This window comes from Castor canadensis, chromosome 7 (genome assembly GCF_047511655.1).
Source record: "Castor canadensis chromosome 7, mCasCan1.hap1v2, whole genome shotgun sequence".
NCBI lineage: Eukaryota > Metazoa > Chordata > Mammalia > Rodentia > Castoridae > Castor > Castor canadensis.
Window position 1 is genome coordinate 60,161,893 of NC_133392.1, and position 12,979 is coordinate 60,174,871.

The 12,979-nt window shown below is 50.3% G+C and overlaps 1 protein-coding gene across 1 annotated transcript; it reads right to left on the reverse strand.

Annotated features, from left to right (window-relative positions):
* Nucleotides 1–8,405: 8,405 nt before the first annotated feature.
* Nucleotides 8,406–9,053, reverse strand: Neurog3 (neurogenin 3). Its single transcript, XM_020161577.2, has one exon. The coding sequence runs from the start codon at nucleotides 9,051–9,053 to the stop codon at nucleotides 8,406–8,408; it is 648 nt and encodes a 215-aa protein (XP_020017166.2).
* Nucleotides 9,054–12,979: the final 3,926 nt, after the last annotated feature.

Genomic DNA, 12,979 nt, shown 5'->3' on the forward strand with positions numbered 1-12,979 from the left:
AGTTGATAGAATTATGAAGTTTGGTGGTTGAGATGGAGGCCAAGCCCTGTGCTCTTCCCATTGGCTCACTTGGACAGTCTCAAGAGAGATCAGCCATGTGACATTGGCATTGTTACTGTGAGCTCAGAAGCCATTAGACTGCTGTGCTAAGCTGGTTTTACTCAGTCAAGTGGGTCTTCTTCTCCCTCTTCCCCTTCCTCTCCCTTTTCCTCTCCCTGCCCCCTTTCAGTGTTGGGATATTGTGCTTGCTAGGAAGGCTCTTGAGCCACTCTGTCAGCCCTTTCTGCATTGGTTATTTTTGAGATAGGGTCTCACTTTATTCCTAGGCTGGCTTGGACCACATCCTCCTATTTATGCTTCATCATGTAGCTGGGATGACAGGTGTGTTCCACTATGCCCAGCCATTGATTGAGATGAGGTCTCATAGGTTGACCCTTGAACTGTGATCCTTCTAAGTATCTAGGATTATAAGGTTGAGCCACCATGACTGGTCAGATGGGGCATCTTTTAAAACAGATCCATAGGCAGCCAAGGATAGGTTACTTTGGTGCAGAGGAAGATGGGAGGCAGGATGGGTCATATGTTTCTATATGAATCATTTATTTAAAAAAAATTTTTTTTTTGGTGGTACTGGGATTTGAACTTAGGGCCTCATGCTTGCTAGGCAGGTGCACTACCACTTGAGCCACTCTGTCAGCTGTATGAATCATTTATTCATTTACTTGTTCAACAATATTAATTGGTCTTTATGTGATAGGCAGTCTGGTGAGGGAATAGAAATTTCTAAACAAATAGATCCAGCAGTCCCACTCCTGGGTATATACCCAAAGAAATTGAAATTGGTGTGTCAAAAAGATAATTGCACTCCCTCCCGTGTTCATTGCAGCATCATTCACAATAGTCAAGATATGGAGCCAACCTGAGTGGCTACCGCTGGACAAATGAATAAGAAATATGTGCTATGCATACACAATAGAATACCAAAAGCAACATGAATGGAAGTAGACATTATGCTAAGAGAAATAAGCCAGGCACAGACAGACAAACACTGTACGATCTCACTTCTGTGTGGAACTAAAAGAGTTCACTTCATAGAAACAGAGAGTAAAAAGGTGGCTAAGGGAGGGGAGGGATAGCAGAGGGAAGATGCTGATCAAAGAGCACAAAGTTTTAGTTAGCCTGGGAGAATATATGTTTCAGTGATCCATTGCACTGCATGGCAACTACAGTTAACACTAATGCATATTTCAAAATTTCTAAAACAGATTTTTTAGCATTCTCACCACAAAAATAATAACTTGGTGAGTGGTAAGTGTGTTGATTACCTCTATTGAATCTTTCTACAATGTACACATAGATGAAAAGATCATATTGCACCCCATAAATATACATAATTTTTATTTGTCAATTGAAAGTATAAATAAATGTTTAAATAAATAATTGTGATGTCTTTCACTCATTTTGTCAATTCACACTCATTAATTCATCCTAAAAATATGTGGTTTATGATCTAGAATATGTGATTTGTGTTCTGCTCATTGAAGAGAAATGGCCATAGACTCTGCTCTTGAAAGGAGCTCACTGACCAGTGGAGAGTGCAGATGAACTAGCTGATAATTATAGGTTGCCTGAAAAGTGCTAGGATATTCACAAGCATAGAATATGATGGCAGCAGGAAGCAGGAGGGAAAAATAGTACAGAGAACACTTCTTGGAAAAGTGATGCTGTGTTTAGAGGTTTGGGGAGGGGAAAAGGAGAGACAGAACAGTGGCTGGGTTGGGGGTGGGGGCAGGGGATAGCGCAGAATGGGTACCTCAGTGTATGTAAAAGGAAACCTTCAAGCAGATTAGTATTTCTAAATATCAAGGCAAACAAGGCACTGTGAAAAAGAGGCTGGTGCATGGGTATGTTGCTTCTTATAAGCATATGTGACTTGTGATTATAAAACCAAATAGTAGAGCATGTGCTTTCCAATTTAATACTGACCATAGTCCAGTACTGGAGACTGCTCATACTCACCAGAATTCAGTCTTTAGCTCTTCCCAGGTACAGTCTGTCATTTCATTAGATAGAGCCAATGATCATGTCCTCTGTGGGATGAAAGGAGTGATGTGTGCTACTACTGAGTCTAAGCTTTAAGACTGGGTGAGCCTGCTCTGTTCTCGATTTCCCTTTTCCCTCTGGTGGGGGCCCATGGCAATGCAGTCTCAACTTTTTGGTTGAAAAACACAAGGACCTATGAGCTGGTGGAGCAAGAAGATGGAAGAATCAGCGTCCCTGAATGATAGCATGGAGCAGAGCTATGCACTAACCAGGAATGGTCACTTCAGATTGAGTTACTGGAAAACTCTGCTATAGCAACCTTAACCTGAATCCTCAAAGGCAATATTACTAATACCACTTTAAAGATAAAGAAATGGAAAGAAAGGTTAAGGAACTGTACCTTACTGATACCTTATCAGGAACTTTAAGGTAATGACTTAAAGTTCTGACCTTCCCCTCCCCCTCTTTCAGTATTGGGGGTCGAACTCAGGGTATTGTGCTTGTACACAGGTGCTCTGAGCCACTCTGTCAGCCCTTTCTGCATTGGTTATTTTTGGGATAGGGTCTCACTTTATGCCTAGGCTGGCTTGGACCACATCTTCCTATTTATGCTTCCTCGTGTAGCTGGGATGACAGTGTATATCTGTCAACAGCTGGATAGTCAACCAGCTGGAAATTGAATTCTGATTTGTATCATTCACAGGTCCCATTACACCATCCTTCTCTGTTAGAACATGAGCTTTACCCTATGGGTGACTGGGAACCACCTGAAGCTTCTAAACAGGAGGGTGACAAGGTTATGTTTACATATTAAGCAGCAGAGTGACGATGTTATATTTGCATATTGGATGGGAACTCTTCTTCAGGAGGATAGAGTGTCAAGATCAGAGGCAGATGTTGGTCCCTTCATGTGGGGGGATTAATAGCAATGCTTATAGGAGGGAAAGGGGGGCCACATTTAAGCACTGAGAAAAGGTGAGAAGGATAAAGCAACAGGACTAGAAGGTTAACTAGATAATGGCAGTGAGAGAGAAGGTCTAGATCAATTCCAGGTTTCTAGTATGGATGATGCTACTTAGATCTGCTGCAGGAAGCAACATTAATTTAGGGGTTGAGGGGTGGAATTCCATTTTGGACGTCTCATTTGGGATGCCCAAGATGGACATACCATTCTGGAGGTCAGGAAGGTGGGTCGAAGCTGGAGAGGGTTACTCAGGTGGGATGGCTGCTGTCTGGTCTTTGTGTCAATTTACAATACACAGCAGTGCGAGCAAATTCAAATTCATACAAAAGTCCTCTCTTCTCCTGCCCCAAAAAGAACAGGAGAAAAATTTGAGAGAAACGAAGATGCTAATAGTAAGTAACATTTGGAGGTGTAGAAGGCTAAGCAAGTACAGCAGTTCAATTAAGTGGTTACTACTTATTGCTCCAATTTCACTAATTAGGAAAGTGGACCTTAGAGAGATAAAACGACGTTAAGAAAGACTAGTCACAACACCATGATTTGAACTCAGGTGTGTGATTCTAAAGTGGCTGCTCTAAATCGTTCTGTTATTCACTGTTTGCATTTGGAGGACTTTTTTTTTTGCCTATACTTTCAGAACCACTGACACTTCATTGTAACCCACTGACATTTCATTGTAACCCCCAGAGTAAAACCCCTGTTGAGGGTAAATTTCCACCTCAGATAGCTTAGATGCTGTCAGAAATTCCTAAAGTAATCACTCAGTTCTAGTTCTATCATTTAAGAGTGTTCTGATTTGCATAAGCTCCTGTGTGCCTGAGAGAGAGAGAAAGAGAGACAGAGAGAGAGAGAGAGAGAGAGAGAGAGAGAGAGAGAGAGAGAGAGAGAAAGAGAGAGAAAGAAGCGGGGGAGGTAGCCAAAACAATATATACATATGTAAGTAAATGTAAAAATGATCAAGTAAATTTAAAAATAAGAGAGAGAATGGAGAGAGGAGAGATCTTACTAGGGTCACTCAGTTAGTAGACACAACGCCCATGCTTTCCGCACCACACTAGGGAAACATGACAGTCCTCTGGGTTTTCATGTCCACAGGGGCCTCTCTAGGACTCCAGCCCGGAAACGTGGGAAGAAGGCGCTGATGGTTTGTTTTCCACGTTGTGAACGCCTCCCCAGACGCGCGTTTCTCGCTGGATCAACCGCAGTTTCAGCACCATGGTCAGGGGCGCGCCCAAGTCTTTTAGGACCTTGGAGGAATTGCTTGACAGAGTTAGCCAGGCAAGCGCCTGCTCAGTCCGCTTTGGCCCACGGATTCCAGAAGCGGAGGCTGCAGACAGGAGCTTGGAAGTTGGCCATGAGCCACGGGGATCGGCCTTACAAGAATCCCAAGGAACCAGCTGGAACCAAAACACATACAACTTTAGACGGAGTCGCCCCCAGGTCTCTGCCCCAAGCCTATCTATGGGCACAGAGTAAAGAGCACCAAACTGCTAGCTTAGAGCAAGGGTTCTAGTGTGAGTTTGCTATAATGACTCACCAAGTGGCGGAGGGCCTAGGGCAACTCACTTAGTTCCAGGACTTTGGATCTCTGTTTCCATGAGTGTGGCCACTCTGCCTTACCCACCTCCGTGCCAGTGGGAGGGGACCTGAGATAAGAACTGTCTAGCCTCAAGTCGCCCAGTTTCTGTGCACGGGGCCTCTAGAAGGTATGGTAGGATAGTAGTGTTATTGAGTGTCACCCCCTTCCTTCTGGAACACTGGTCTGCAGGAATTTTAAAAGGGGGAGAGGGAAAGGGACACAACAGTGTGAATGGGAAAATGTAAGTACATTGACTGTTTACTTTGTGCCCCATTCTCAGTCGAACCCCGCCCCTCCGCTCCTTCTCCACACTGCACCCAGTACCTGGGACTTAAACGGTGATTTCCATCGCTTTAGGTCGTAGGGGGTTTTAACTCCATTCACAGCAAACAGGACCCTGTCTTAGGGACTCAGAAATCTAGTGAAAAGCTTTTAGGAACTCATTCCATTTTCTCTTGTGAATTAGCCGAGGCTCGGAGACTTGTCCAAGGTCACACAGCCACGCAGCCGTGGGGGAAGGGTACGCCCGGGGGTCCCGCCTGCCTTTGTGCCAGCCCAGCGGCCTGGCTCCCAGACATTAGCATTCCAATGGCCGCGGGATGCTTTGTCCTCCGGCAGAGGCCGGCTGGGGGGTGGGGTGGGATGGGGGCAGGGCACCATAAATCTACCTGCTTGTGTGTGCGGACGGTGTGTGTGTGGGGGGGGCGGTGATGCGCAAGATTCATGTGCTGTTTTCTGGAAACTAGGCTTGGGATCAGACAAAGGCAGAAGAAGGGAAGAGTCATTCAATCAATGGACCTTTCCTGCCCGGGCTTGGGATCCTGCCCGAGTTTCTGGGTGCTAGGCGCAAACAGCGTCCAAGGCAGGCTCTGCAGCCAAAGAAAGGCTGGCCGAGGGAGCAACAGCGAGCTCCACGAGGAGACCCGGAGCAGCCTCACTGGTCTTAAAAGCCGCCGAAAGTAAAACGCCCGAGGCGTGGGGGGTTTGGGGGCGGTGATAGGAGATTAGTTGGACAGCCACTCACAGGAATGCGTCCGAGCGCTTCGTCTTTGGAAAGATCCTAAACCTTCCTCTGCCTCCTGACTTGGAGAGTAGGACTGATGCTCAGGAGTCAAGTTCGCCCCTGACTCAAGGTAGCAGCCCATTTAACTTCGATGGTTAAATTCGAAGTGTGTGTTTTAATTCGTGGGGCGGAGGACCAGTCTGTATGCGTTGGGTGACTAATAGCTCCTTAATGAGAGCCCTGAAAAGCGGGAGAGGGACTGGGCAGTGGGTGCACTGCAGCTCCCCAGGTTGCAGCCGGAGGTCCTACAGACACTCTGCCAGTTTCAGGGGGTCATTTGTTCCAAAGAACTCCTTCCTTGCCTAAATGAACACTATTTCTCACAGCCTTGCACGGGAAGGATCGTCCTGCTTCAGGAAGGTCTCTCCAAACTGTTAGTCCTGGCCCAAACGCCACCTCCTCTAGCAAGCCTTTGGCAATCTAGTCTCAGGTTAACAGTCCTATCCTCTACTTCTCCCCTCTACCTCTACATAGCACCAATATTTCTTTGGCTTTGAATGAGTTTGTCTATATGGATGCTACCGTCCCAGGAGGACAGAGACCTTGCTTTTTGTGTCTGCCTACACCTCTCCCCTCAGTGACCAACAAGTAGCAGGCATTTGCTTGTTCTGTGCAACACAGAGCTGTTGACACCCTCCCAGGGCTGAGCCCCAGGTGGAAAGTTGGCGGCTGCTGAGGTCACCAATAACCCATTAATCTCCTTCTCCTAGATTAAAGCCACAAAACGAAACAACGCTCCATTTCATTCACTTGTTTGCAGCGTCCCCTTCCTGCCCCCAAGCCCTGTCCCTGATAAGACAGACCTGGCTCCTCCTCTGATTTCTCTTTAGGGAACTAGGAGTGGAGTACAGGAAAGGTTCAATTCACAGTGCGGAAGGCATAGGAGAGAGAAAGAGAGACAAGAGGGGTTAACCCCTGACAAGCTGTTACCTGTGCTCCCTGACATGCAGAAAATTGACCTACCCCCAGCTTCTGGCCCCTGGCAGCGGGGTCCCTGAGTATGTGTGTGTGGGGAAGGTTAATTAATTTCTTTCCTGGGTCCAAGAACCCCACATCAAGGGAGGACTCTGGGATTCAACTAGCAGGTAGGGATCCTGCTCTCCATTTTCCTATTCCCAAGTGACAGGCTCAGCCTGACCTCTCTGAGGCGACGCTCCACTGGCAATACTCCACTGGTTACCTCAGGACAGGCTTCAGCGCCCATAATAATCCAACCCTGTTCCACCTCAAGAGTAACAGAGGTTGCATGGCTGGAAACCATGAACACTTTTTTTTTGATAAATTTTTAATCAAAGCTGTGAGTGTCCACAAGGTGCAGAGATTTCAGCTGGACCCTCTACCTTCTGTGCTGCACGAATCAAGACACCACAGCCCCAGCAGTTGGTTTGCAAAATGAGCTTAGGGGGATACACTGGGCCTCACAGCACCTTGGGAAAATTGCTGGAATGCCCAGCCAGGCAGTGGTGTTTCCAAGGACTCTGAATCTGCAACCAAGTGTGGAGTAGCTCTAAATCTAGGCTGATGGAGTGGGGGAGAAAGGCCTGCAGTGGAAGTCAGTCACACCAAGTGGAGATTTGTCTTTCTTCTACATCACTGTTTAAAATAAGACTGTCCTATAAAAAAAACAAGAGGGCTGGACCAATGACTTCTTAAAAGACTTCAGCTCTCCCAACACAATCTGCCCGACTTCCAGCCCAGCACCCAGATGAGGGCCCCCAGACCCCAAGGAAGAATCATTACCTCTGTCCTTCCACAGAGGCTCATCCTTCTCAGCCCATCCTCAGCTGCAGTGGCTACACCTCCCCACCTCCCTGCACAATCGAATCACTTACTGGGGGTTCTTGAGGGTCCATCTTTTATTGGCTCAAGATCTCATTCACCAATCCCTAATAATCTTATGTACAAAATATAGACTTTTCTTGTCCCTAAGTATCATCAATAAATACAAATGTATAAAACAAGGAAGAGAGTATATAATTTACCATAACAAAACTCATTTAAAAAGACATTATATAATTTACAAACTGATTTTTTCTTTATCCTTTTTTCCACCCTTCTTTTTAAAGACCAGCATGCGCTCCAGGCACCTGCCGCGCATCTCACATTTCAAGCGCAGGACACAGGGGAGCTGGGCGGGGTGGGGTGGGGGTAGATGCTCCCCATTACCGATTAGCGCTTTCCCAGTTCGCAGTCTGGTCTCTCGCCCCCGGGTTGGGGAGAGGGCAATGGCTCCGAAAGTGCAGGAGAAGGCGGAGGGTCACCTTCGTGAATTAAGGCAGAGTGGAGCAGTCTGAAACTCCGGGCTTGATAGGGGATAGAGGAGGCGTCTTTGGAGCGGGGGCAAAGGAGCAAGTGCTGAGAGACCAAACATTGGATTAGATCAGGTTGGGTAAGAGACAGACGGTAGGGCAAACAGATTTGAGTGAGGGTAGGGTGACCAGAGACTGTGGGCATCTCCCATTGTGTAGTGCTATATTATCGTCTCCTTTGAATGAGAATTTGGGGTTGCCACAGGGAGGAAGCCAAATGCTCGCAGCCCGAAATGCCCATTCGAGCAGGCAGCAGCAAGGGTTGCGTGAGTTGCTGCAGCGCGGAGGGCCAGCAGCCAGACAGATTGAGTCCAGCCCGTCGTCCCCATGGGTTGACACCAGGGGTCAGCCAGTGAAAGGCAGGAGGAGCAAGAGCCACCCAGCCTTGTCGGCTCTCGCTCCCTCCCTCTCTTCCAGCACCCACAGCCCAGAGGCCGATAGGCCCTTTCACAAGAAGTCAGAAAACTCCAGGGCGCCCGGGCACAAGCAGGCGGGGGAGGTGGGCACTAGCAGTCCGGAGCGCTCCTCCAGCGAGGTGGTGGGACTCAGGCTACCAGCTTGGGAAACTGGGGAGTAGAGAGAGCTCCAGTCCTCAGTGGAGCCACCGTCCGGGCTGCCCAGCTCCCCGCAGGGAGGCGCCGGAGTCTCCGGCCCATAGAAGCTGTGGTCCGCTAGGCGCAGCGTCTGAGTCAGCGCCCAGATGTAATTGTGCGCAAAGCGCAGCGTCTCGATCTTGGTGAGTTTCGCGTCATCGGGGAAGGTGGGCAGTACGCCGCGCAGCGCGTCGAGCGCGGAGTTGAGGTTGTGCATCCGATTGCGCTCGCGGTCGTTAGCCTTCTTGCGTCGGCTCCTTCGCTGCTTGCTCAGCGCCAGCTCGCTCTTGGGCCTGCTGCGCCCTCCGCGCCGGGCGCGGAGCTTCCTCGAGGACCCTCGACAGCTCCCCCCTTCTGCCTCTGCGCAGCCTCGCGGCGTGCGAGTGGGGCTAGATGGGGCGGAGGCGGCGCAGGGCACTTCGTGGTCCGAGGCTCCGGGGAAGGGCTGCTCGGTCTTGTGGGTCACTTGGATAATGGGCACACCTAAGGGATGAGGCGCCATCCTGCGACGAGGAAAGAGGGAAGGGTGAGCGTAGGTCTCTCACCCCGCAGTCCCTGGTTCTGAGGTAAGGGGGGGGGTGACCCCAACAACTAGGAAAAACCACCCCACGCCGCATTGGGGTACCCACTTTTCCCCTCCGACCCCTTGGCGACCTCCAAGTGTTACCTACTTCTCCCGGCGCAAAAGAGTGAGCCTCAGGGAGGCAGAGGGGAAGCTGAATTGGCCTGCTCGTTCCTAAGGTTTGTTGAGCTGCAGGCGCCCCCGCCTGGGAGTTACTGCAGCCCCAGAGGAGAAGAGTAGCACGAAGGGGGCCTTGGGTCCTGTCGCTCTTTCTGCGCGGCTCTGGAGACGGCGGGGATTTCTCGAGCCACAAGTCCTGTGCCCCTTTGGCACGCTTTATCTGCTCCGCCCGGGCCAGGAGCGTGCCTGCCGGGCTGCTGCCCGCGCCACCGGCCAATCAGCGTCGGGGTCTTGGGGCCGCGCCACGCGAGCCTGCTCCTCCCCTGCGGGGCACAGCTGGATTCAGGACAAAGAGCCGGGGTCGGGGGAGGGAGCGCCTCTCTGTTTGCTCTCTTCCCGCGGGCTCGGTCCCAGCAACTCTCGGTTCCTCAAAGAGCCTCGCCCAGTGAGAAGAGCCTTGTCTGGCTCGCGTCTGGCAGCGTCGGACCGCTTTACTCTTTCCCTTCTTTGCTTGGCATCTGCCCAGACCCTCTCTTGGTAGCCTAGAGGGGGACTTTGTAAGGAAGACCAATGCCTGAGTGTCACACAACGGGGAATTTAGGTTCAGAGAGGGAGGCGGCTTGCCCCAAATCAACTGGCAAGATGGTGGCAGAGGCAGGTCAAGGAGCCAAGTGTCCTGACTAGCAGCTTGGAGAAGGTCCCACTACTTCTAAATGCCACCGTGCTTTCCTGCATTATTAGGAAATATGTGTGGGGTCGTATTTCACTGACTCCATCTCGGGAGGGAGCACAGGAGTGACCACGGAGAGAGATCCGCCTATGTTTCTTCCATTCAGAGACCTTCACCTTTGAGGGTCTCCAAGCCCCAGTCACTCCCCACACAGAGTCTTAGAACCCCACCCTATCACCATCTGAGACATTTGATCCCATCCCAGAGGTGAGGATGGCTGTGGTGGGACATTCCACTACCACTCTGGACAGTGTCCTAGCATTGAGGCCAGGGACTTGTTGGGAAGACCTGGGAGGTTCAGGGACATCAGGAGGGGTCCACGAGTTCACAGGGAGCCTTTGCATCTTTTGAACTTCCATGGTGTGTTGGCACTGCTGGGAAGCCAGTGATCAACACCCTCTCACCAAGTCCTTTTGTCCAATCACATGCAGGAAAGGGCTGCCAGCTTTACCTGGTCCAGTCGCCTGCCTCAGCAGCACCCAGAAATTGCTGGTGAAACAGGGCAGGGACTTTCCAAGACCCCTGGTTTGCCCCTACTGGTGTTGTCTGGAAATCTTTCCAAAAGCGAGTCCAAAGACATCATCCTTCTTCTTCCCCTCCCTCTTGTCTCCACCTCAGGCACTCTGTGGTCTGCCTCCAGTCACTCAAGGTCAGGGGTTATGGCTTCTGGTCCTCTTTCTTATCTGGGGTGTGTTTTGGGGGTGGAGGAAGTGAAGCAAGGAACTAAGACTGTAGACAGTGAGGTCTTCGCTTTCTAGCATGTCTAGCTACTCTGATCCTCCTGTATACTGTAGAAAGGGCCGGGCTCTCACTGCGAGACTGGGGCTGAAGGGACAAGGTAGAGTGCAGTCTGCCCTAGTGATAGTCTCTTGCTGCCCAAGCAACTTGGGAGACAAAATTCCCTCCCAGGTGCAGGAAAATATGCTTGGGTGCCAATGAGAGGGAGCTCCGGTACTGACTGGGGGGAGGTGGGGGCATTGTGTATGAATTCCAGCTCATCTGTTGTGGGTAGAGGCTCCTTTCTGACTATGGGAAATTAAGTGTAGTCAGGGTCAGGACCAACAAAAACCTTCCTGTGCACAGAACTCTTGGGCTCCACATTTTGTGACAGCTCTTCCCTTAGGTCATGACTTGTGATAATTGTGTCTTCTAGTCCTAAGAAAGAGAACTCTAGGCCCTCTTTGCAGATGGAAATGTCAAAGTCCAGAGAGGGGAAGTAAGTCATCCAAGGTCACTCAGCAACATCTATCAGTCATATGGAATTCAGAGCCTACCTCTCTTAAGTTAGTTCTTGTGCTTTTCATTTTCATTTGCACTGAATGCCTCTCTTTGATTTGGGGGAAGACAAGAGACTGCAAAATGCAGAAGGTAGAGGAAGTCGGGAACCTGTGAGGAATGACAGGATCAGATTAGAAAAGGAATAATGGCCCAGTCTCCCAGCTTCACGTATGCTTCATCTTTCTACCTTTCTGTCCCAGGCCCCAGCTTTGCTTGATTTATAGCCCTGCAAATTAGAAATTGAGAAAGAAATATCAAAGCATGCTTCTGTAGGGGTCTGGGACCCAGCCAAGCTCTATCGAGGCAACCCTGACCACGAGGGATACAAGCAACTTTGTAGTTCCTTGGGGGGGTCTGAAGAACAGCCCACAGGGGTGACTCTTATCTGGCGGTGGGTCTCAGATGGGGGTGGAACTCGTCCTGGCTGGGGCCTGCCCTGAGAGGCTAATGGGTACTGGCCAGAGTGCAGAAGGAGTTTCCCGTGCAGAAGGGGAAATTCTGGGGGTGGGGGATCCTTTCCAAAATTTCTTGATCGGTAGGGAGTTCTGATACCCCGCTTGGAATTTTTATCCAGACTTTTCAACATCTCTCCGCCTCTGGGTCCTCCAGGGCTTTCAGGCTGCTTTGCGCAAAAAGCATTCGGGATGAGAAGCGCACAGCAGCCGGGTCCAGCCCTTTAACAATGCAAGGATTCCCCATGGCTCTTCATAGAGCCAGAAGGACAGGCTGGATGGGTCTGGAGTTCCAGAGATTTAGAGATCGAGAATCCATACCCTCTCTCTTAGCTGCTGGGCATGTACAGACCCCTCTCCAAAGTTAGTTCCTGTGCTTTGGCGGCGGAGGCGCAGGCGGTGACTGCGCGGTGCGCACTAGTTTTTTTTGTAAAACTGATCTTCCCGCTGGGAGCAGAGCTTGTTCCTACATTCCCTAGTCATCTCTAAGACCTCTGGGACCCCCGAGCCTCTCCACCTTATGAGACCTATGCTTGCCTGGAGGCTGAAGGGATCCAGGAGAGAGGCGACAACCAGACTCCTGGAGACCGCGGGCAGATTGGAAAAGAAGGAAGGCAGCGGCTGGCTCTACCGCCTTCCTGTCGACGGGGGGATTCCTAGCATTGCCTGGGGGCTCTTTGAGAATCGAGCGAGGAGGGGGGGCCATGGGAAGTTGAATGGCTAATGGCTTGCCAGAGGAGGGGGCTTCTTTCTCTCGCCTTCGCTTCGGCACTGAAAGAGAGGAAGACAAAAATCTGGCGAGCGAGCTGCCGGGGCCGAGACTGGCCACTTCAAACAGCCCTTCAAACAAAAGGAGACGACGAAAAGAAAGCCCCACCTGTCTCCAGTGTTTGCTAAAATAATAATAAATAGATTTCGTTTAATAAATAATTACAAGAGATTGTAAAGTGGAGTGCTTTGGAAAACATCTACCGCGGGAGTCGGCACAGCCAGCCGTCACCTGCTCCCAAGGCGGACAACTTTATTGTTAAGCCACCCCCCAACTAGTTCGCCTCTGATAAACTCTCCCTCGTTTTCACAATGACTGTTTACTCATAGTTAGCACAATATTACCTTTGCCGTGATAAACCCAGAGGGGGGAGACCTGGCCCCTGGTCCCTGGGCACACCTGTCCCAGAAGCTGACACATGGATTTGGCACCAAGCAGTCCTCCCCCCGGGGGCCTTGCCCCCGTGTACATTGGCCCAATTGCCACTCATTTATAACAGGTTGGCTGCAAGGCCTAT

What these genes read in the sequence shown, in the direction of transcription:
- Neurog3 (XM_020161577.2), bottom strand. Translation starts at nt 9,053, where the DNA reads ATGGCGCCTCATCCCTTAGGTGTGCCCATTATCCAAGTGACCCACAAG.